The sequence below is a fragment of the Euleptes europaea genome, chromosome 15, assembly GCF_029931775.1.
Source record: "Euleptes europaea isolate rEulEur1 chromosome 15, rEulEur1.hap1, whole genome shotgun sequence".
NCBI classification, from domain to species: domain Eukaryota; kingdom Metazoa; phylum Chordata; class Lepidosauria; order Squamata; family Sphaerodactylidae; genus Euleptes; species Euleptes europaea.
In genome coordinates, this window is record NC_079326.1 from 43,931,236 (window position 1) to 43,955,719 (window position 24,484).

The 24,484-nt window shown below is 44.6% G+C and overlaps 1 protein-coding gene across 1 annotated transcript in view; it reads right to left on the reverse strand.

The window, feature by feature from the left end:
• Positions 1–17,059, reverse strand: part of CWC22 (CWC22 spliceosome associated protein homolog) — a 35,876-nt gene extending 18,817 nt beyond the window's left edge. The window contains exons 1-12 of the mRNA XM_056861443.1: positions 17,038–17,059; positions 15,521–15,588; positions 12,906–13,022; positions 12,496–12,723; positions 11,114–11,242; positions 6,662–6,830; positions 5,007–5,060; positions 3,380–3,515; positions 3,076–3,282; positions 2,918–2,980; positions 1,864–1,965; positions 430–511 (exon numbers count right to left, since the gene is read on the reverse strand). Coding sequence (XP_056717421.1) covers positions 430–511; positions 1,864–1,965; positions 2,918–2,980; positions 3,076–3,282; positions 3,380–3,515; positions 5,007–5,060; positions 6,662–6,830; positions 11,114–11,242; positions 12,496–12,723; positions 12,906–13,022; positions 15,521–15,588; positions 17,038–17,058 — 1,376 coding nt within the window. The 5' untranslated portion in view covers position 17,059. The remainder of the gene's footprint in view (positions 1–429; positions 512–1,863; positions 1,966–2,917; positions 2,981–3,075; positions 3,283–3,379; positions 3,516–5,006; positions 5,061–6,661; positions 6,831–11,113; positions 11,243–12,495; positions 12,724–12,905; positions 13,023–15,520; positions 15,589–17,037) is intronic.
• Positions 17,060–24,484: the final 7,425 nt, after the last annotated feature.

The following is a 24,484-nucleotide window of genomic DNA, read 5'->3' on the forward strand; positions in this document are numbered from 1 at the left end:
CATCATATTAAACAGAAATGGTAACTAAACAAATGAGAACATCACCCTGCCTTCCGAAAAATCTCTGAGCGTTTTCTGAATGTTGCTGCACAGAAAGCATCCGTGCCTGATTTGGAAAAAAGGAGTCAATTAAAAGCATCCCAACGCCTGTATAAAGAAAACGAACTTCTTCAGGGTTCCTCCTCCCCACCCCTCCACATTGCCACTCCCTGCTCTTGAAAACATACTGGCTGGAAGTTACATTTTTACCTCACACTTTAAAAACAAACAATTTCTTTCAAAAGTAATCCTAAAGAGATGCACACTGCTTGTACAGATTTTTAAAGCAAAGTGTTTGTTTGGAACTGGAATGGAATCCTTATACATCCAACACATTAGTTGTAAGCATAGTGCAAAGGAGTCACACAGGGACTGTAAATGTTTTATTACCTTGACTGAATTGCAAGGTAAATAGTTCGCCGAAAGGAGACCAGGTTAATTTCTGTTTTATCGTGGATGGTCACTTTTTGCCCTTGAAGAGGAAAGAGAGCATAGAATTTTACAATAAACCGTTCGCAAAGAAGAGACCAAAATTTCAAAACATTACAAATGTGCTATTTAAGATAGAATAATCAGTAGATAATTAACCCGTGAAGACATCATTTAACGCCAAATGTGTATGGTTTCAAATTACAAAGCACAGTGTTAGAAAACTGAAGCGCAAAGATAGCTGACCTACTATCCCCTCAAGAAAACTGTATCAAACTATCTCTGTTCTGCTCAGAGATATACTACAACTTAACCAGCCTTGCAAATAATTCCACAGATGGTACTGTTCCATAAATAGCTCTAAATAAACTCATTTCAATCCATTTGCTGAGCTATTACTGTAACAGAAGCTGTCTTAGTTGGTCTGATGGATACCCTCACTAAGAGAGGTTAAGAGAGAGCATGCCCCTGTTGATTCTTCTGGACCTCTCAGCGGCTTTCAGATATCACTCACCAAGGTATCCTTTTGGACTAGCCGGCAGAGACAGAAGCCCGGGGCACCACACTTGGGTAGTCCCAGTCCTGTCTGGCTGATTAGTCCCAGGAAGCGGCGCTGAGGGGCAGCTTCCTTAGCTCTGCATGCTCAAATGTTTTTGGTAATCACCATGCTCCAGCACGTCCCTGACACAGGGTTGATTCACCAATGAATAATTGTTCAAAGTTATACAATTTAAAAATAGCATACCTCACCTTGACAGCAAATCATAAGGACCTGGAGCAGGGACCTAGAGCAGGTAAATAGACCCTATATGTGATCCGTGGGATCTGTGACTGGGAAACGCTCCCTCCCAATTCATCTTTTTCATCCTTCCTACTGCTAACGAATCAGCATACAAATCTACAATTTTACAGAGTCTGATGTAAAGACTTGCCCTAATCACATCATGTCCAAAACAAAGTAGCAAGTTTGATAGTTTAAAAATAAATTAATTAATAATCTCAAAATGATAAAATGGGATTTGTAGTTAATTCACTTGCAGCAGCAAAAGTATGCATTGTAGCTAACAGAAAGAACTCTTCAATAACAGATTGTTATCTGCAAGTTTGGGAAACTGTGTGAGTGACAAAAGGAACTGACAAAGTAAGATCCAAGAATGTGTTTAGTAACCAAATGAGTAGATTTATAGAGAAATGGTCTGTGTTTGTTACGTTCTGGCATAGTAAATCCTAAAAAAGAATTCATCCGTAAGTATTTCTGAGTGGATTTAACTTTTGAAATGTCTATTAATAATAAAAACTAATTAAAAAGTTGAACTATTTTAATGTACACATATTGTACACTAAACTTCCAAGCTTCTTATAATCCGTAAGATCTGCTTCAAATTGCAGGCCTACCTTCTTCATCTTCTTCAGCCTCCTCTTCGTCTTCCTCTTCCTCCTCACTACTTCCAGCATCCTGACCAGTTCCGGAGTCACTGTCACCTTCATCAAGGATTTCTAAAACATAAAACACTTTACTAAATACCAAAACCAGATTCACTCCAAACTAAGTATCAGCGGTTCCTTCAAAATTAAAACAAGCAACACTGTGTGTAGACTTCATTCCCCACGGGACACAGAACTTTAACCCACAGAAAGAGTGCAATAAGGAACGCAATCATTATTTGAAAATGATTTAAAATAATGTTTAAATAATATTAGAAAATGACTGTTAGAATATTTTATCAATTTTAATGTGATAATTTTAAACAGGGGTTGCTTTTATTGACCTTACACCTTTATATGTACGGGCATTCTGTGATTTTGCGATGCAATACTATTTTGTCAGGAAATTTTGATGTGTTGGGACGTGATTGGTCAGTCGACCATATTAATAATAAGCTTGACTTGACATTATTTTAAAATGTTTTTAAAAGTAGCAGCAAGGACTACCACAACAACACTACACAATTGTTCCCCTCCTGGTCAGAACAAAGGCCGTTTGCTTACTGAAACACGATTAAAATTCACCAGCTTTTTCATCATGCAAACAATCACTTCTTATTATACATTCACTTCTTCTTATACCCAAGTACTATAAAGGTAAAGGTCCCCTGTGCAAGCACCGGGTCATTCCTGACCCATGGGGTGACGTCACATCCCAACATTTTCTAGGCAGACTATGTTTACGGGGTTGGCTTGCCAGTGCCTTCCCCTGTCATCTTCCCTTTACCCCCAGCAAGCTGGGTACTCATTTTACCGACCTTGGAAGGATGTAAGGCTGAGTCAACCTTGAGCCGGCTACCTGAAACCAACTTCCATTGGGATCGAACTCAGGTTGTGAGCAGAGCTTGGACTGCAGTACTGCAGCCTACCACTCTGTGCCACGGGGCTCCACCCAAGCACTATACCAAAATATATTTTATTAACAGAAAGCTAAAACACTGGAAAGCTAAAATGAACAACCAACCTTTTTTCAGTGCTTTGTACTTCTCTTCACTCGCCATAAAGTCAGGATCCAGCTTGAACACATCTTCAGGAGAAAAGAAAAGAAAATTATGACACGGTAAAAAAATGCTCCACTTCAAAGAATCCAAATTGAAAAGCTTATTTTAGTGTCAAGCTTACTAAGAACGTCGTCCGGATTATAATCATCCTCCAAAGGCAGCATATGAGTAAACTGATCCTCCTCCTCCACAAGATCCAATCCATCTGGGACGACTGGGTGATCCTTAAATCCATCTTTACGCACAGCAAACATGACTTCTATCATGTACTGAACCCGCTTGTCAGTTTCAGATTCGTGGAGAACATGACGAAGACGATCAAAGATGGCTGCGGTTTTAGAAACAACAATATGATAAATTTAAAACGAACGTCATGGAACTGTAGGAATCAGGAAGGAAGTGTTATCAGCAATATGCATACATACCATTAACACCTCTAGGAGACACTTCTGTCAATTTGAGGCCACATTCCTTTAGAAATCCGATGGATACTTCTATACTGTCGTCGGTAGGTCTTTCCAGAAGGAGCGTGAGCATCTCCAAACATAAAACCTCGTGAGCCTTGCCGGGAAGAGCAAACACCCCAAAATACTTTTTATTACACATTTAAGTCTCTTTATCATTTTCTACACCACATGCATTCGAAGAAGTTGACAAAATCATACAAATAATTCCATGCAGCAGGGGGCCCTTCAGACATGTGTTTCTCAAAGAGCAATCCCCTCCTGTAGATCAGGGGTATTTTATGATCTGGTTCAGAAACCTGCTGATCAAAGCAGGAAGCTCCGCAAGGCACATGCGTGTGTCTGAAGTAGTCCTCCTCCATCTCAGGGGCCGGCAGCTAAATTTTAACAACAGATATAAAGCTAAAGTGTGCCATCAAGTTGCAGTTATGGCGACCCCATGACGTTTACCTCATGGGTTTTCGAGGCCAGAGATGAGCAGAGGTGGTTTTGCCATTGCCTTCCTCTGCACAGCAACCCTAGTAGTCTTCCTTGATGGTCTCCCACTCAAGTACTAACCAGGGCCGACCCTGCTTAGCTTGCAAATTCTGACAAGATGAGGCTAGTCTGGGCTATGAAGGCTGTTACAACAGACATACTATGAATCAAAGGCTGAAGGGGCTAGCAACATTTGCTCTGTCCTCAGCATTAACTGGCAAAGGGCTCATTTAGCCCTCCAGTTCTCTATGGCTTGAGCAGAGTTCTTCCTCTATACACCCCAGCTGTGCCCTGCACAGGATTCAGTACCCAAGGTGCTAAAAAACCTAGCCAAATAGACACAGGGGATTGGAGCCTACCAGTTTTTCCACTTGACCTCTTCAGGTTCCCCCCCCCACACACACACACTGTGGCCGTTGTTCTATGTAGCTTTTGTCTACATGAATCCCTCAATTCCCAGGATAACCTTTTCAATAGTAATAGCCCCCCTCTTTCATGGGTGGAAAAAATGACAGAATACAATTCCCTACAGGGCCATGTTCGAGGAACAGTGTCCAATCTTGTAGCATGACAAGATGAAGTTAACTTAAGTTAATAACCATAAGGCCTGAAAATCAAGGTAACAAAATGTACAGGAGTGACGTCTTCTGCTAGGAAACGCAAGTCACAACTTGCTCCAGATACATGGAGCAATTTCCCTCCAGGCCAGAATGGCCAAGGATCCTGGAGGTTGTTGTTTTTTTGCCATCTTCTGGGCATGGGTTAGGGGTCACTGTTGGGGTAGGGGAGAGGTAGTTGTGAATTTCCTGCTTTGTGCAGGGGGTTGGACTAGGTGACCCTGGTGGTCCCTTCCAACTCTATGCTTCTATGGCTCTTTCAACACACTGAACATTTTTTAAACTTGACTGGCAAAGCACTGGGTCTCTGGCTCCAACTCTGAAATTACTGATGCAGGGTCGACAGCTATTTGGGGGAATTAGCTGAAGGGCTAATACCAGCTGAAGTCTACACCACAAAACCGCATTACTTGGATATCAAAGCACAGAATTTATTTCCGAGTCCTCTAGCAACTAGAATTACAGCAAATATGCCTCCACACAGAATATCTTACCACATTCTGATTCATAAGATGGGCAACAAACTTGGAAGCTGTCAGACAAAGTTGCTAAAAAAGAAGAATGAAAGAAACATGTTAGCATGAATAAAATGTTGATTTGTTTCATTTTCTGCCCTTCTCCATTTTAAAGGCGCTGAGCGGCTTACACAAATATTTAAAACTTAATGCTTAAAAAAGGCCTTCCCCACACTTGCATTGTGTGTGTTTGTGTATGTGCACGAACGTCCACACATGCATTTCACAGAAGTTACACACTTAAGATTCTGCCTGCTGCCTCTAATTCAGCACTTGCTATATGAAGAGCGGATCAAGAAAGCAGTTCCGCTCCTCCGAATGACAGGTTGATCTTTGCAGTGAGTGAACTGTGAAAATTCAGTGGAACTAGGTTGTGCCAAATAGTTCAGTATGCAATATATTTGTCAGCAATCGAGCTCTGGGCAAACTGTAAAAATGTTTTCTTAAACAGGTAACAGCAGAGTTCAGAATACTTGTGTGTGTGTGTTAAGCGCCGTCAAGTCACTTCCGACTCATGCTGACCCTATGAATCAATGTCCTCCAAAATGTCCTATCTTTGACAGCCTTGCTCAGGTCTTGCAAACTGAGGGTTGTGGCTTCCTTTATTGAGTCAATCCATCAGAATACTTATGACCACTGAATTCTCATTGCAACACAAGCCAGTTCACATACCATTTCTGACCCACCAAGTGGAGATCTTACCTAGCTACACAAAAGGAAATGTTCTAATGAAAGCATTTCTACATGCTGAATATATATTAGGACATTCTGAAAAACATTCCCTTTCCAGCTATTTTTTTTTGTGGTGGGCACTTTTTCCTAGATCATATTCTGAGGTAGAATCTGAAGGAAAAACTTTAAACATCCCCCCAAAAAGGACTCTCAGCAAAAAGAAAAAGAGAAAGGAATCTGTGAATTGACTCAGTGGCTGCATGAGGCATCTGAATCACGCGTGAGTTCCTATGATCAAGGGGGAACAAAAACCCAAGCAGGTACCTTTCCAGTAATAATTACAAGAGACCACCGAGAGCTTACTCAACTAAAATTGCTTGAATCTGGGCCATCTGGATAGCAGCACTTAGAAAGAAGTCCTTTAAAGACCAACAAAAGGACTTCATGGAAACAAACCTGCCCTGCTTTTCACTCCCTGCCACTTACCACCCACTCTCAAACAAGAAAAAAATACTACGTTGCCATATTTGGGAACTGGAGGGGGGGGGAGAAAAAAAGGGGGTGTTATTACCATTTCATCTACTAGAACAATCAAAATATAGAAAAACTGCATTAGGAATGTATTCAAGGAGAATAGCACCCACAGTGGATGCTATTAACATTATAGCATTAGCTAGATAAGATATAATATACAAAAATGACTAGGCTATGAACCTTTAAAAAAAGATTTTCAGTATGCATGGTGTTTTGACAGTATTTTGCAACGAGGCATTAAAAAAAAAGCTTTAGGTTGATTCTGTAGGATGTTCACACATCACTTTCATGTTTATCCATATGGCATTTCAGATGACCAGAAGCATACCCAGTTCCTAAACGTGAAAGTAAATCTCACGGGATACAATGACTCTTCTAAATTTAGGAAGTGAGCAACTGAATATCATTTTGTACAATAGCTCATATACCTTATCATTTCTTCTATATCCTTTGCGAAAATTTAGAATGAGCCTCTTGAGAATCAGTTCTCCGATATTTGGAAACTTGGAGTTGATGATGGCTACAACGGCTGCGTAAACATGAGTGAAAATGGGTGAAGCGCTCTGGGCTTGCAGAATTGATCTCGCCAGCATACCCCTGCAAATGAAAATACACACCCGCTGAAGTTCTTTTGTGAGACAATTCCTATGTTCTACTTACTGCATTATTTAAATGGGAGTGTACGTCCAGACTGCCTGAGGATGGTCAGTGGTTCTTCGAGGCGGCAAGGCTTTGGATTTCTGTCCACCAACAGCGAACTACTAACTCAACTTGCACTATATTCATTAATGGCACATACCATCTTTCTTCCCATGCCAGTTTCCCTCCCTCTCAGTGCAGATCTTTGAGCAGCCCTGGTTAATCTACAGAAATTTCAGTATACAGTTTGCTCATATTTTACCACACATACTTACACACTGATCCTAAGCAAAAAGACCAGCAATCCCAGTTTCAATATTCTCTGGTCACTCAATGTAGACCCATCACATTTAAGTGGTTATGTTTTAATTTGGGACTACAACAGGGATGACAAAAACTGTAGATCTCCATTCTTCTGTAAAAAGGCAGTCTGGATTGTGGCCATGCAGAAAGAGATGAGAGATCTAACAGTTTAACTCCTGCCCAGTTTGGTTGTGGAAAGTGCCATCAAGTTATAGCCCTGTAGGGGTGACACTGTAGGGTTTTCAGGGCAAGAGACTAACAGACGTAATTTGCCATTGCCTGCCTCTGCATAGCAACCATCAAGTCACAATCTATTTATGGCTATCCCTTAGTGTTTTCTAGGCAAGAGATGAACAGAGGTGGTTCATCATTGCCTTCCTCTGCACAGCAACCCTGGTATTCCTTGGTGGTCTCCCATCCAAATACTAACCAGGGCCAACCCTGCTTAGCTTCTGAGATCTCACACGATTGGGCTAGCCTGGTCCATTCAGGTCAGGGCTACTATTAGGACTTTAAAATTAAAAAAATATTATTTAAAAAGGGATACCCCCCTACAATTAGCCTTTTATAGGCAGATTTGTGATCGTTGCTGCATCTTTTATGACCTTAAACAGACCCAGTTTGTATCACAGCATCTGTTGTATGCTTCAAAAAACACAGTTCTAGCAAAAACCGAATGGAGCACTATCACTTGAAAAATCAGTCTACACCCTTAAAAATTAAAGATAATGGGGTTGCATCCAGTGCAAGGATTGTGCCAGGTTTGTACAATCATCCCTGATCTTCCAGGCTCCCCCACCCCACCCCAAAGCAATTTCCAACTCTGGGAAAGTTCATTCCAGGGGTCGTGGAGCCATAACAGACACATGGGCCGGGAGGCTGCGTTGCAGCAGAGGCAAATGGCTCCTTGCTTCCGTCTGCCGAGCTCCATTTATACAAGATGTGGGAGAGAGCAATTTCACCCCTCCCTGCCTCGGCCTCCCAACTTGCATGGCCTTCTGCTGGAGGATCACAGGATCCAACCCAATGAAAGGAAAAAAGTGCTGCTTACCTGTAACTGTTGTTCATCGAGTAGTCCTCCTTGCAGGCACACATGGGAACTGCACATGTGCAGGCCAGGCCTGTACAGTTCCTATGTGGGGCTGCAAGGAGGCCACAAAGATGAAAACAGTGTTGCTTACCTGTAACTGTTGTTCATCAAGTGGTCCTCCTTGCAGGCGCACATGGGAACTGCGCATGTGAGGCCAGGCCTGTACAGTTCCCATGTGGGGCTGCAAGGAGGCCACAAAGATGAAAACAGTGTTGCTTACCTGTAACTGTTGTTCATCAAGTGGTCCTCCTTGCAGGCGCACATGGGAACTGCGCATGTGAAGCCAGGCCTGTACAGTTCCCATGTGAGACTGCAAGGAGGCCAAGAAGATGAACTGCTGTTCTCGCTCCACAATCCTGGTATACCATAATACAGTGCCATGTGAATGTTAAACATGCAAAGGGGGGGGGAATTAAATTACAAATGTAATTTGCCTTCTAATTCAACACTGAATTTATCCTCATGCCTGGATTTAAATTTTTGTAAATATCTAAGTCAACTACACCTTCCTAGAAATGTGTTTGCCAGCAATCTATGTGGTTATGCAGAAAGCGTGTCAGAAGAGGATCTTTACGGATTAGGAGCTCACCGGTGCCACTGTTTACACACACAACAGAAGCCCTGCTTCTAGCAGAACAGTCACTTCCCCTTGTGGCTAATCATGATTGGGAGTGGGAGAGAATGAGAAAAAATGATTGAGCATTTTGAAAGGTCTTACTTTCATTCAACTGCTGCACCTACAAAATCAATGGAAGGACTCTAGAGCAGTGGTTCCCAACCTTTTAGTGATGGTGACCCCCCTGGTTGGGTGGTAAAAAAAGGCAGTCCCCTGTGCAAGCACCAGGTCATTACTGACCAATGGGGTGACGTCACATCCCGACTAACAGACACAGACTATATTTACAGGGAGGTTTGCCATTGCCTTCCCCAGTTGTCTACACTTTACCCCCAGCAAGCTGGGTACCCATTTTACCGACCTTGGCAGAATGGAAGGCTGAGTCAACCTTGAGCCGGCTACCTGAAACCGACTTCCATCGGGATCAAACTCAGTGGGTGGGTGACCCACCTAAAAAAACAACAACTCCAGAACATCCACAAATCAGTAAAACTGCAAAAGCCTGAGACCCACGTTCACAGGCTTCATGACCCACGTTTGGGTTGGGACCCACAGGTTGGGGAATGCTGCTCAAGAGACTTATGAGGTAAGTGACATAATCACAAGTATTTCTGTACTGCTTACTACAGTTTTGGACCTCTGAAATATTAAAGCGGTGGTATTTACTGAGCAAAGACTGGCTGCAGGACGCTAAAAGGATGTGCTTCGTTCTTGCGTATAAGCAAAGACAGACAGCCAATGCGCATGTAAAGTTAAGTAGCCCTGTAATTTACTCTCATCCAATGCAAGCCACAGTAAGAAAACCATCCCTGCGTTTGGCTCTCCCTACAGGCTGCGGGGTGTACAGAAATGTGCTAGACAGGCAGAAGCTCTTTTCAGACATTACAGTCTACATGTACACATGGTTTTAAAATCCAAATTAAACATTGTTAACTGCTTATTCTTGACTCCTAAAGGTCAACCCAAAGGATGTTAACTCGAATTGTGTCAAGTTTACAGGAGAAAGATTGTAGTATGCCTTATAAGAATGTCTTATAATGGGCACTTATTACATGAACAAGTTGGTAACAGTCATGGGAAATACAGACACTTGATCTCAGGAATTTCAAAGGAGCACAGGCATTTAAAGCAGTTTGATTCTACTCAGATTCCCACAGGAAGGAGAATCATATTAGCCTTGGACAGCTAAGCTAGGCTAAAATGGGCCGGGCTTTTCCAAAAATCCCGTAACTGTTCTAAGACATGGAAACGAGCTGGAATAGTCTCAGGGCAGACAGTAAACACACGCACTGATGATCTTGTCACAAGTTGCCATGATTGTTCCACTAGGCACAGCGAATGAGATCTAATGAAAAACTGACATATATAGCAAATATTTATGGATAAAGCATCTGCTTTGTTATCCTCCTGCGGCTTGATATTTAAACATCTCCAGTAATAGTAAGATCGTTGCAGAAGTCAAGAGCCCATGCCACTGGAGGTAGTGGCAGACAATGCTAATTCCCTACTGAGAGTACAACTGATTAAGTACATGTGAGCAAAAACAATGAACTTTTCTTTGGTGCCATGCATCACATTACTGTAAAATTCACTCCATATTTCCTTATCTATATCTGCATTTTCTACTTAGTAGTTAATTTTCCTCCAGCTTAAACATTCATTCTGAGCCAGTACACTCACACATACTCATTGTTTCTATTCTTCTCTCCACCAACTCCAAAAATCATGTACTATCATCATGATCATAGATCAGAATACATTCACCGTCACTCTAGCAGGATTGCCATGGCTCTACTATCTAAAGCTCTGCAAAGAGACTTGAGAAAAGTCTTAGTTTTATTTTTTATTTTTTTTTTAAAAATAAACTGTGAACTGTTACACAAACAGAAATTGATTTGTTGACACAACACAATTCAGAAGGCTTGGCTGCAATACTGGGTTGGTTTTACCACTGAACTATAAACACATCATACAAAGCCTGTAAACACACCACAGGATACTGACATTTTCAAGACAAGCACAACCCAACAACTTCTGAGTTCAGTGGGGCTTACACACAAGTAAGCTGATGCAGGATTGCAAACTATCTTCACTCAGGCCCCAAAATCCTAAACCAGATAGTACTATTTATGCTGAAACTGAATATAGCTCAAGCAGGATATGACCAACAACATTATAGACTACTCACTAGGAAGTTACTTGAAACTTATATTTGGAGGGCTGGACACTTACCTTCCCCTGACAATATTTTCTTGAAGAAGCTCATGGATGATATTTTCAATGTTTGAGACGTTCACTTTATTGACAAGACCATTGATGGATTTCTTCAGAGCTTCCCAACTCATCCTTTGGTACGCTAAACTGTTGTCAAAATATTACAGGTTAATTTAGAGATATAAGCTGGGAAAAGTGATAAAAACATGTACTGTTTGAGTAAACACCCACCACCACTTTTAAGGACTTGCTTCCTAAGCATATTTTATTTACTTAATTTACACACTTGCCTTCTTCCCCAAGGGGAACCCAAAGAGGCTAACGTTATTCCCTTTTCTACATTTTATCTTCACAACATCCCTGTGAGGTAGGTTAGGCTGACAGCGTCTGACTGGCCCAAAGCCAGCCAGCAAACTTCCACGGCAGGGTGATGATTCAACCTTCTGTCCCCCTAACCGGTACAATGCACTGGCGCTCAGCATGACACGCAAGCATATTTATCTGCTTATCGGCTCTTACAAAATTGAAATTCCAGGAAAGTACAGTGACTAAGGATTAAATCCAGTTACTTTAAAATTTCAGCTGATGGAAGGATTTCCGTCACCAGAACATGACCTCTCCACCTCCCCTTGCAGCCCCAAACTTTTCCTGAAACGCTGCTCCTAGGTCACAGGGGAATAACCCCTCCCCAAGATATCCGGAAATAATCAGTGGGATCCAGCCTGGAAAGCACAATCTCACAGTTACTCCAGTCGGGCAGAGCAATCCAGAAGGTTAAGGAGCGCCCAGGGACGGCGCAGCCACGCTGCCTCCTGAGTGGCTTGCGGCGACGCAGAGGGAAATAAAAAAATACATTTCCCCCCAAGCCCCATGGAAACTCCTCCAGAGTTTCATGGGGCTGTGCCGTGAATTTTGCAGGTACAAGTTCATGTCCGCAAAAGGGGGCATTCCTGGGGCGAGGGGGCTTAGGGAGCTGACTAAAGTCAGCCCTGCCCCCTCAGGAACACATCCTGTGGCACCAGCGTGAGCCTCTGTGGTGGAAATACACTCCTGCCGCAGCTGCTCTGGCGCCTGAGAATGGCGCTGCTGCATCACTCCCTAGCACTGTGTAACTGCACCAGCATTAGTGTCAGTTTAGCCAGCGCAAGTGGCATTAACACTGGCGCAGGGTCACGCTGGCCCCTATTCCCTTTCCCCCACCCCCCTTGTGGATTGCTCTGTCAGCCTGCTGATTCCAATGGACTCAGGCAATTTGACACAGGGCCGTACTATAAATCCAATTACTTCACTGCCATGATTCTATGCTCTAAGACAAACATTGCCAACCTATTTGACCCATATTAAAATGTCTGATTACAGCCTTTATCTGTGAGTGATGGCCGCACAACACACTCACGCACCTATTTTTATCAGTGATTTGTGCCTGCATCATCCGGAGCTTGGCTGGAGGAATGTATGCGCCGCCTGTGCGGGTGAGAATTGGATCCAGATCCTCTTTCTTCTTCTTTGGAGGGGGTTCATCATGAGCTGCTTTCTCAGGGGTATTCCTGGTGTCCGGGGAAAGGGACCTCCGGGACTTCCGCCAATCAGACTCCCTCTCTCTTTCTTGTCTGTCCTTTCCACCCCTCCTAAAAGCAGGGAAATTCCACGAATTAAAGGCAATAACTATATAAGACAGCAAGGCAAAGCTAAACCGACTGCTACTAATTGACATTAGTTTAGAGTACAGATCTTGTTTTTAAGCAAAAAAAAGTTCTGCTAGGAACCAAACAATATTAATTTTCAGGGAGGGGGTGTGTTTGCTACTTGCTTTGCATCTGTGTTTCTGTCACTGTAACGGTTCCTCTCTGAACGCTCACGGTCAGGTCTGCTGTGATCCAAGTAACCTTTGCCTTGTGATGACCGAGACCTCCCATGTTCCGAATCCCTATTATTGAGACCGAGAGCAAAAGCAAGCATTACTACTTTTGAACATAAAGGATGATGGATGCAGTGTGGCATCTGTGGACACTGGACAAATCTGGACTTTTTTGTTTCAGTGGCCAAATTAGAAATACCAGGAATCTTAGCATATAACTGTTCATGTATTTCTAGACAAACTGTAGAGTACAACTTGAAAACTGTAGAGTACAACTTGTACTTGTAGAGTACAAATTGAAAACTTGAAAATGAGAGTATTTTTTTTAAATTAATTGTGCAGTGTTTATACTCCATCTCTCTCAAGAAGGCACAAGGCAGATCACAAAAATACTGAAAGCCAGTAAATAACAATAAAATAAACATACATAAAACCAATACTAAACAATGTAACATCTATAAAACAGTATTAGAAACTATTAGCCCATTTACAAAAAAAAAAGCCCTCATGAAAAGTTCTGTCTTTGGTAATCTATGGAAGCATAGAAGCCAAAGTGACAGTCCTTGTTTGCAGGAGGGGCTCTTCAAAAGGCCCCCTCAGATGAACAGAGCTGATGCACCAGAGGTGGTCCTGTAGATATCTCGGTCCCAATTACACAGTGCTTCATAGCTAATAAACAAAGAACCTTGAATTGAGCCTAGAACTTAACTGGCCTCCTCTTACTATAACAATGGTGCATCTATGCTCTAGGAATAAAATGTAGCTGTGGGCCCATCTCTACCCATATATACTTCCCTGTAGTCTAAGAAGAGGGTTTTTATACCCTGATTTTCTCTACCTTAAGGAGTCTCAAAGTGGCTTACAATCGCATTCCCTTCCCCTCCCCATAACAAGCACACCTTGTGAGGTAGGTGAGAGAGTTCAACGAGAACTGTGACTGGCCCAAGGTCACCCAGTAGGCTTCGTGTGGAGGAGCAGGGAATCGAACCCGGTTCTCCAGATTATAGTCTTCCGCTCTTAACCACTATACCAAACTGGCTCCCATCTAAAATCATCTAAGGAGGAAGTACTGCAGGAAACCACCCTTGTGGAGGAAGACTTGGTGGACACTTGTAGAAAGGCCTTCTCAGCACCTCCCCAGACGTCACACTCCGCCCTCTCATTGTAGGCATTCTGATACCAGTTGAAAAGAAATCCCTTTAATAAGAACCCATTTGTTTTGAATGTGGTTTAAATTTTTAATGCTTTAAGCGCTTTACAGTAACAACTGCGTAGTTACATTTGCATCTTATTTGTTTGTTGCTGTTGTGAGCCACCTTAGACATATTTCCAAGGAAAAGTGAGATATTAATATTCCAAAATGGGGGGGGGGGGAGAGAGAGACCATGAGAAAGCTGGCCAGAAGAGGCTCTGAACGATCTAGTGCTGGAGGTGTCGCATTCTGCACTCCTCTCCTTGAGCCGTTTCATGCTTTCTGAACCTGACTTTGCCAGGCTTGTCAGCTCGGGGTTGGGAAATTCCTGGAGATTGGGAGGGTGTGGTTTGTGGAGGGACCTCAGCCATATAGTCCACCTTCCAAAGAAGTCATTTTCTCCAGGGGAATGGATCTCTGTCATCTGGAGACCACTTATAGTTCCAGAAGCTCTCCAGCCATCATCTGGAGGTTGGCAACCCTACCTCTCTACCCCCACGCCCTAACCTCCTTCCCTTTTTTGCCTTCTACTACACTAGCCCTGCAACAGCAACAAAACCTCCAACCATTACATCTATTTAAGCTAGGCAATTCTAATAATTGTGTACAATTTTTACTAACTACAAATGCGGCATTTTCATTTCCAACACTCTTCCATCTCCTTTCCGTATCACCTTACCACTTGGCTTTATCATCCGTACACACATTTAAAAGTTCTCCTCCTGTCCACAAACACTTGTGATTTTATTTATTTATTTTAATTTTGGAATGTTATTAGAATAGGACAATGAGAGTACGTGAATGCTCAAGAGAAAAATAAGATCATTTCTGTGACCACACTATATGGACATGGCTTTACATGCGTAGATTTTTCCAAACCACATATGCAGTGCTGCTGTGGAGGGAGGAAAAGGCCCGATCCGATGCTTGCAATGGCAGGAGCAGTGCTTGTTAACTTGGATCAGAGACTGCTGGGGAAAAGAGCCTTTTGGTCTGGACTCGCCCCAGCTGCCACCCACAATAGGCAATTAACCCCAATTATCTAGCTGAGTAGTGGAAGGAGTATGGATACAACAGAGCGGTAGGCCAGCACTCGCTGCAGCTCTTATGGTTCTTTAGATGAGAACGACAGATGTTAGCTCCCATCTAAGCAGCACATCATTCACTTTATAATTATCTGCCTTTTGAGATAGCAACGTGACTTTCGTGGTTTAATGCCGAGCACATTTCACACCCATTCCCAAAAGAGTCGTGCGCAAACACAAACACTTTTTAACTGCAGCTGACAACTGAAAAACAGTCCTGTCCCCCCTATGCATTGTTGCTTATAATGAATTTTGACTACTATAAATAAACCTAAAAACAACGTTCCTACCTGTCTTCGGGAGAGGAACTTCTCCGGCGAGGACTATAAGCATCTGTTCTTTCATGGCTGGAGCCAGGCTTTAACACAAAAGGGATTTTTCATTTCAGACCTTCAGTACAGATTTTGGAAGACATACTTGAAGAGCAAAATTTTTGGCTGGGATTCAAAAGAAGTGTGAAGTTCTGAGCACGCAACAGCATGTTCTCCTCCCCCCCCACACACACACACACTACTGAAGGTCAGGGAACATTTTGGCAGAGGATTTGATGCAAACAGAAAGGGAAATTGGCAACTGTTCCCCACATGAGCAGGACCACTTTCTGATTACAGATTGGACTGCTGACATCCTGACCACAGAACAGCATGCAAGACGAGCATCTCCAAACGTACTGTTAACAGCATCTTCCACAAGACTCTGCATAACAGCCATGTTTTAACAGAAACACTTATATCAAAGGTGGTATTTTATAATATCTGAAAGCAACAGGATTTCCCCTGTTTACTCATCCCAAAAAGATATAAATAGGGTTGTCACTATTCTCTGCGATACACCATTTTTATATTATATGTAGGCAGACACACAAGTCTTGATCCAGCCGGGTAATATTCAGCAACAAGTCTTCAGATAAAGCATTTTTTTCTTCACATGATGCATTCCTTGATAAGGAGACGGGCCATGGCTCAGTGGTAGAGCATCTGCTTGGCATGCAGAAGGTCCTCGGTTCAATCCCCGGCATCTCCAGTTAAAAGGGACTAGGCAAGTAGGTGATGTGAAAGACCCCTGCCTGAGACCCTGGAGAGCCACTGCCGGTCTGAGTAGACAATACTGAGTTTGATGGATCAAGGGTCTGATTCAGTATAAGGCAGCTTCATGTGATAGCCCCAGAATGCTTTCATGGATGACAGTTTACCTGTCTAGGCATGTCAGGGAAAATGTGCACATGCCCGAAAGCTGCACATGAATTTGCTAGATGTATTTGGAAGTTCAACACATACTTTTCATGGCAGTATCTCTGGCCATTGCCAGGGCCACACTAAGCAGGAAGAGCTGCCAAAATGGCTGCAGTGAAGAGGAGGTGCGGCAGCAGCCCGTCACCCACTCGCCCTTCCCTTCCTTTGGGTTAGGATTGCCCTGCAGGGGTTTGAGGCTCACAGGAAGGTGGCAGCCATCTTGGATCCTGCTCCTCCTCCATTCCACCGTCTCCCCTGCAGCAATGGAATGGAACAGCCAGCTCAGGCGGTCACTACTTGCCTCTGGGAATTTTGTTTTCAGGAAAGAGATCACAGTTTCCACAAAATATTCCATGAAAAAACAGAACAACCCCCCCCCCCCCCACCAAACCCTCAGGTGATCAAGAGGGTGTACCTTCTCTTCTCCTTTGCCAACAAACCTCTTTCTCTGGATACAAGGAAGTTATCCAGCCTAAAGGACAGAGGCCCGGTGAGAACCAAGACCTCAAAACCCTTGCAGCCAGCCTCAAATTACTCTTTATTCCTTTACAACACTGAACAAAACACACATTTACCTGTGTTGCTCTACTCTTCATTTTTGTTGTTAGTCCGCTCATTAACCTCTGAATTAATGATACAAAATCTATGTATGTCACAGGTATTCTTCTAAGAAGAACAATTCATCTATGAAAGAAAAATAATGGAAATTAATGAAATGTTCTGTAAACAAAGCCACCCTGAAAAAAAGGGTAACATTTCACTCAATAATGAAATTACTCACTTGGTACAGCTAAGGGATTTGGCTAGTCTCCTTTAATCTCACTTGCTAGGGACATCAGAATTAGAAGAAGAAGAGTTTGTTTTTATATGCCGACTTTCTCTACCATTTAAGGGAGAATGAAACCAGCTTACAATCACCTTCCCTTCCCCACAATAGACACCCGGTGAGATAGGTGAGGCTGAGAGAGCACTAAGAGAATGGAACCTTGGCTTACCTGTGAGGGTTCCTTCTCTACTGAGTGAGGAGGACATCTTCATCAGCGGGTCTTATCATCCTATGCTCAGGGAGGCAGGAGTTAAATTCTTCAAACCCTGTCCTCTGACTAGGATCGCCCCCTGCTGGCCAGTTCGACAACTTCCCAAGCCAACTTAAACAGAAAACATCCTAACCTTAAGAGAAGGTAAAAAATGCTGCGAACAGAAAAAACCTTCCAAGAAATGGTTAGTAACAATGAACCATAACTAACGTGAAACATAAGGGAAATGGAACGGGACCAACTTTCCCTTTAACTCTTGATGCAGTCTGCCATTGTAGATTGACTTCGGCACATCTCAATCACTTGTCGTATCTTCACCCTGGGCGGGCAAGATGTCCTCCTCCCTCAGTAGAGAAGGAACCCTCACTTGTAAGCCAAGGTTCCATTCTCCAACTGAGCTCGGAGGACATCTTCATCAGCGGGATCTTCAAAAGCTGTGTTTTCTTGGGTGGGTTAATCTTCTGATACGACGTGCTGAAGAACCCTTCTACCGAAGGCTGCATCGGATGAAGAAAAAGAATCAATCTTGTAATGCCTCGTGAAAGTAGACAGACTGGACCAAGTGGCCGCTCTACAAATTTCCTCAACTGACGCTTGCTTGTCAAACGCCGCCGAGGTTGCTGAACTGCGGATAGAATGTGCCGTAATTCCGCCAGGAACTGGAACACCACTGTGCTGGTAACATAGCTGAATACACTGGCGTAAACATCTACTAATTGCAGCCTTGGACATCTTCATACCCAAGTTGGGGGAAGACACTGAAATAAACAAGGAATCCTAACGTCTCAGATGCTTGGTTCGACGCAGGTAAATTCGTAAGGCTCATCGCAAATCGAGAGTGTGCCACGCCCTTTCCCTCGGGTGCGAAGGTCGGGGACAAAAGGATGGGAGATTAATCTCCTGCAGACAATGGAATCTTGAATCAACTTTCAGGACAAAAGATGGATCAGGTCGTAGAACCACTTTATCTGCAGGGAAGACACAAAGACCTTCCCTAGAGGACAGCACTGCCAATTCCAAGACCCTTCTGGCCGATGTTACCGCCGTTAGGAAGATCACCTTCATCCTCAAAACGTTTAGAGACACCTCCTTCAGGGGCTCAAACGGGTGTTTAGTCAAGGCCCGGAGTACCACGTTAAGGCGCCACGTTGGGAATCTGTGCACCACTGGAGGTGTAGTCGCCGAAACCCCTTTAAGAAAGGTAACAATGTGAGGATGTCTTCCAATGGGAAATCCATCAAGAAAAGGAATTACCGTGGCCAAGGCCACCACTTGCCTACGAAGTGTGGAAGCCCTCAAGTTCTTTGCCACTCCGTCCTGGAGAAACTCCAGAATGTTGCTTGTAGTCATGGCGAGTGGATCTAAGGGCTTACATCCACACCACCAAGCAAAGGTTTTCCAGGAAAAATTATAAATCCGAATCGTGGAGCTCTTCCTGGCTGATTGCATGATGCTCACCACCCCTGTGGAGTATCCCAGGGCTAGCAACCGCTGCCTCTCGGGTCAGTTGGAGCCAAGCCGGGTCCGGATGCAGAAGAGGTCCCTGATGTAGAAGGTCCTGCACCGGTGGAAGAGGCCACGGATACTGCAGCGATAGTTCCCGCAGGGTAGGAAACCAAGGTCTTCGTGGCCAATGAGGGGCAATGAAGATGACGTGTGCCCTTTCCTGTCTGACCTTCCGAAGGGCTCTCGAGATGACGGGAAGAGGTGGGAAGGCGAACAGAAGTCCTCGTGGCCATGGAGACTCCAGTGCGTCCACTGCCTCTGCTCTCGGATGTCTGTATCTCGAGAAGAACCTGGGTGTTTGATGATTTTCGTGTGATGCAAACAGATCCACCAGAGGGTGACCGAATCTTTGCTGAATCTGTCCGAAGATCTCCGCCTTCAGGGACCACTTCCCCTCGTCCACTAGTTGACTGCTGAGCCAATCAGCTTGGGTGTTCAAAACCCTTCTGTAATGTCCCTTGGACTTATGTCTAGACTGGTGAGATGTCACAGTGGAAGGGGAAGAGGCCCTGCATTCAACCATCTCCCTGAGGGAAGATTCCCCAGCCTGCGCGAACTCTTCCCTAAGCGCTTGCCTTAGTAGATCTATTAGACTACGCTCCCCCCGTTTTCACCACTGAACTCAATTGAGAGTGTAAATCATTACCGGATCCCGGTTCCATGGCCTCGGTCTCTCGTGAAACTGCAGCCTCAGGATCCGACTCGCCCTTGTCGCCCCTCCGGGCCAAACAGGGAGTTGCGGCCGCCATTTTGGACTCGCGTGCCTTTTTAGCGCCTTCTTCGCCCCCGGCCTTACTCTTTCTCTTGCCTGCTGCCACCTCCACGCCAGGCTGAATCGACCACTTTTCCTCTCCGCGCCGTTTGGAAACCGCCCCAGGCGTTTGCAGCTTCTTCTCCTCCCCGCGGTCTTCTGAAGCCGCACCGGCTGAAACCCACGGGGAAAGCAGCCCAACAACTTGCTCCTCGTCTCCCGAAATGAGCTCGTCCGTCGCCCTGTCCCCTCCTTACGCCATTTCCCTCAGGCGATATCGGGCGGACAAGTTGGTAGGATTGGAGAGGTGGGGGGGGAAGACACACGGGTCGACGGACGTTAGGAAAAAGCGCGAAAGATCAGATAGAGGTAAAAAAGGGGAAAGACTAACAGTAGGGTTATAAACTAGAAAGGATTTTTGGGACAGGATGAGGAAAAAAGGTACTGAAATAGACAGAAATATAGAAAGCTCATGGAGCTATTCCCTAAACCTGCTTCTCCCTCTAAGGCAGGAGGAGAACTGGCCAGCAGGAGGAGATCCTAGCCAGAAGACAGGGTTTGAAGAATTTAACTCCTGCCTCCCTGAGCATAGGATGATAAGACCCACTGATGAAGATGTCCTCCGAGCTCAGTTGGAGAACTGTGACTAGTTCTCAGTTGGAGAACTGTGAATGAGCCTTTGAAGTGCAGGTTCAAATGTTTGGCTGCTTGTATTGCTGTGGTGAAGATTAACAGTTCCTGATTTGAAGAAGAGAGTTTAGAGAACCGAGTAGCATAAAGCGGCAGGACTTAGGACTTAGTGTGGTGAGCCAGCATGGTGTAGTGATTAAGAGCGGTGGTTTGGAGTAGTGGACCGGGTCTGGAGAACCGGGTTTGATTCCCCACTCCTCAACATGAGCGTCAGACGCTAATTGGTGAACCAGGTTGGTCTCCCCACTCCTACACGTGAAGCCGGGTGACCTTGGGCTGGTCACTCTCTCTCAGCCCCACCTACCTCACAGGGTGTCTGTTGTGGGGAAGGGAAGGTGATTGTAAGCTGGTTTGATTCTTCGTTAAGTGGTAGAGAAAGTCATAAGAACATAAGAAAAGCCCTGCTGGATCAGACCAAGGCCCATCAAGTCCAGCAGTCTCCTCACACAGTGGCCAACCAGGTGCCTCCAGGAAGCCCCCAAACAAGACGACTGCAGCAGCACCATCCTGCCTGTGTTCCACAGCACCCAAGATAATAGGCATGCTCCTCTGGTCCTGGAGAGAATAGGTATGCATCATGACCAGTATTCATTCAAGTCGGCATATAAAAACCAACTCTTCTTCTTTTTAGAAATCTCATATTGAAATGAATGTCGCTAGGCTTCAAGGTGCCACTAGACTTTTGTTCATGAAGCCATTGTACAAAAGGATAACAGGTTTAAAAGTAGTTGCTACTCAGAAGCTGCAGTTCTAATTTTGTTTGCAGCTTTAAATTATTTGAGTTGGGGCTCTTACAGTTGCTTTGATGTGGTACTGTGTACAGTAACCAGAGTGGATCAAGCCAACTTCCCCCCTTAACCTCCCCTAACTCCTCTCCTTACTACAGCCTCTGTTGTCCATGCAGATCCCATGTTCCCTGGTATAACTTTGTGGGGGGGCTTCTGGTTGGATCCAACCCATCATATAACCATATCCAAAACACCATTCCATGCAGGCAGTATGTGCTGGCAGGGACTGGTTGGTTGGTGGAATAATCACTATTGCTTTTATCTAAGTATATCAGGAGACAATGGCTTCTGGGGTGGGGCATGGAGGGGAAATGATGTTGGGCTCCGTGCCGTGGCTGGACATGATGTCAGCGCATTGACTGGCCTTCTAGAAACGATGGCATTACATCACACCCAGGCTTTTCCTCAGACGTGATATTGGTATGTAGCCTGGCATCATTTCTATTCCCACTGTTTCTCCGCCGGCCTGAGAGGCGTGGGGAAGTGGGATGGTCCACTGGAATGGGAGTGCGCACCTGAAGCAGGCTGTAGGCCTGCTTACTTGTATCCGATGAGATCGCCTTGCAGAGTGGGACTTTCCAACATCCCCCTCACATTTTGCAGCACACTGAACCCCATGAAATTTTGTTCTTGGTGGTTACCCAGACCTTCAGAAACTGCACAGGGGGCAAAGTGTGGGATCCCTCAGTGGGACGGAGGATCCTCCTCTTCTGAAGATGAACACACCCTTAAGTCTTCTAAATTGTGGAGTTAGATCTCTTTGGCATAATTCCTGTGAGGCAGGTGGCTAATTACTAATTGTTCAAATCTTTATTTGACAGAAGTGGTAATGGTGATGTTAGTGGTAACATAAGTAGTAATGTTAATTGAGAGCCAGCGTGGTGTAGTGGTTAAGAGCAGTGGTTTGGAGCAGAGGACTCTAATCTGGAGAACCATGTTTGATTCCCCACACCTCCACATGAGCGGTGGACGCTAATCTGGCGAACCAGGTTGGTTTCCCCACTCCTCCACATGAAGCCAGCTGGGTGACCTTGGGCTAGTCACAGCTCTCTCAGCCCCACCTGAGAGAGAAAGATGCTAATTTCTGATCAACAAATTTCCCCCTCCATTCCTTTGTTGGGTCCCCTCTTTAACAAGTATCTCCTCATATGTCGAGAATCAATTTACTGCAATGGTCCTTATGGAGACCACCTCTACATACATCATCATGCATGCAAAGGTATTCCAGATGTAAAACACATGTACCACCTGCGACAGCTAATACAACAGAACCACAGTGTTCCCTAAATTTAGACATCTTGCTATAGCAACAGTGCTTTAGAATTCCAGACCCTGATGCTGATTTCTTTTGGATTTGGAAACCATATAGCATTCAGGAAGTTGGGGGGAGGGGGAGGAGTTCAGAAACAGGCAAAATAGGAGCTGAAGCAGAGCCTGAAAAATTCCTATACAAAGTTGTACTATATTGTCCAGATAAGCAATTTACACCCCCATTCCAAGATGATATTGGTACAGCTAGAACTATATTAGCAACCAGCAACTCTGGTTAGCAATCAGCTGCCCACAATGGCACAGGGGGGGGGGGGCTGAAAACACAAAGGGATTTTTAAACAGGTGGGATTTTTAAACAGGTGTTCAGAAAACTATTAACTGACGACAACTCAATGTGTATCAGGGGTATCAGTAGGAGACAGCACAGATACAACTATTACATAAGAGCTGCCTCTAAAGAAAGGAGTCATACTGAAACACATTGAATTGCTTTTCTAACACCCATGATGAGCTTTTCTTATCAGACTTTTTTTCTACTAGTTTTGTGTAACATCCTGTTATTTAGTCCTTTTGCAGGCTGGATTACCCGAAAGCCCTACTGCAATAGCCACAGTCTCTGCTGCCATTGCATTGGTAACTAGCACTCAAGGGGTAACAGATGCTCGAGGGCCTGTATCTGGTCTTTGGGTTCCCAGTTCTTTAATCATACACTGTGTGTGTAAAGTGTCGTCAAGTCACACCCGACTCATGGCAACCCCTTATGGGATTTTCAAGGCAAGAGACTAACAGAGGTGGTTTGCCAGTGCCTTCCTCTGTACAGCAACCCTGGACTTCCTTGGTGGTCTCCCATCCAAATACTAAACAGGGCTGACCCTGCTTAGCTTCTGAGGTCTGACGAGATCAGGCTAGCCTGGGCCATCCAAGTCAGGGCGCACATACACTACAGACATAGTATTTTCCTCCCACCTCACTATATCAGTCATACACACCCCAAAGCATAAGAGGTCTCAATTTCTTAGGAGCCTAGCAAGAAGGATTCCTACTTGATTATATTACACATATTAATATCAAGATTAATACAAAGGTATACATTCAAATACACACTCAACATATATCAAGATCAATATAGGCATGTACACATGTGGCAAACATATGCTTACATTTTTAATACCTACTCAGACTGATCTTGGAAATCAACCCTTGGCTTCTTCCCGCTTGCCTCTCAGGATATTAATGGTCTGTCATCCAGCCAGAAAGAGTTTTACTGTGCCATCCTAAGCAGAATTATAACATTCTGAACCCACAAAAGAGCATAACTCTGCTTAAAACGGCACTGAAAAGCAGGGGTGTCTAACTCATTTGTTACGAGGGCCAGATATCACGTAAATGTCATTTGGTAGGGCCAGGCCATGTGTACCAGCCCGCAGCAGGCTTGCCAGCCCAAATTAGGAGAGGGGTAACTTCCTCAGCTGGCTAGCTCACAGGGGGCTTGCCAGGCCATATCAAGACTGGGGGGTGGCTGCTTTGGTTTGTGAGCCCAGTGCGTACATAGTCCTCCCCAGCAGCCCCCAACTTTGGGACGGCAGGGAAGTGATCTACACACTGGGCTGGAGCCCCTGCATTCTGATCCCCATTGCCTGCGGGCTCATATCTCCATGTGGAGGTCCCAGCCGGCAAGCGGTGTGGATCGGAAGGCCTTCCCAGCCCAGAATCGGGAGCGGGGAGAGGCTGCCTCAGCTTGCAGGCTGGATAATAGTGCCCAAAGGACTGGATCCAGCCCACGGGCCTTATCTTTGGCACATTTGCTGTGAAGCATTCACTTAGCAATGTGGAGTAATCTCTTGGGAATGGCAGGAGGAGGCATAGGCCATTTATGCATGGGAGGGTTTGCCTTGGATTTGCTGCTCGCTAGATGCACATTTTCCCCAACCAAATTCTTAAAACTCAAAAATAAGCCCCCAATGTAGAGTTCTGAGAA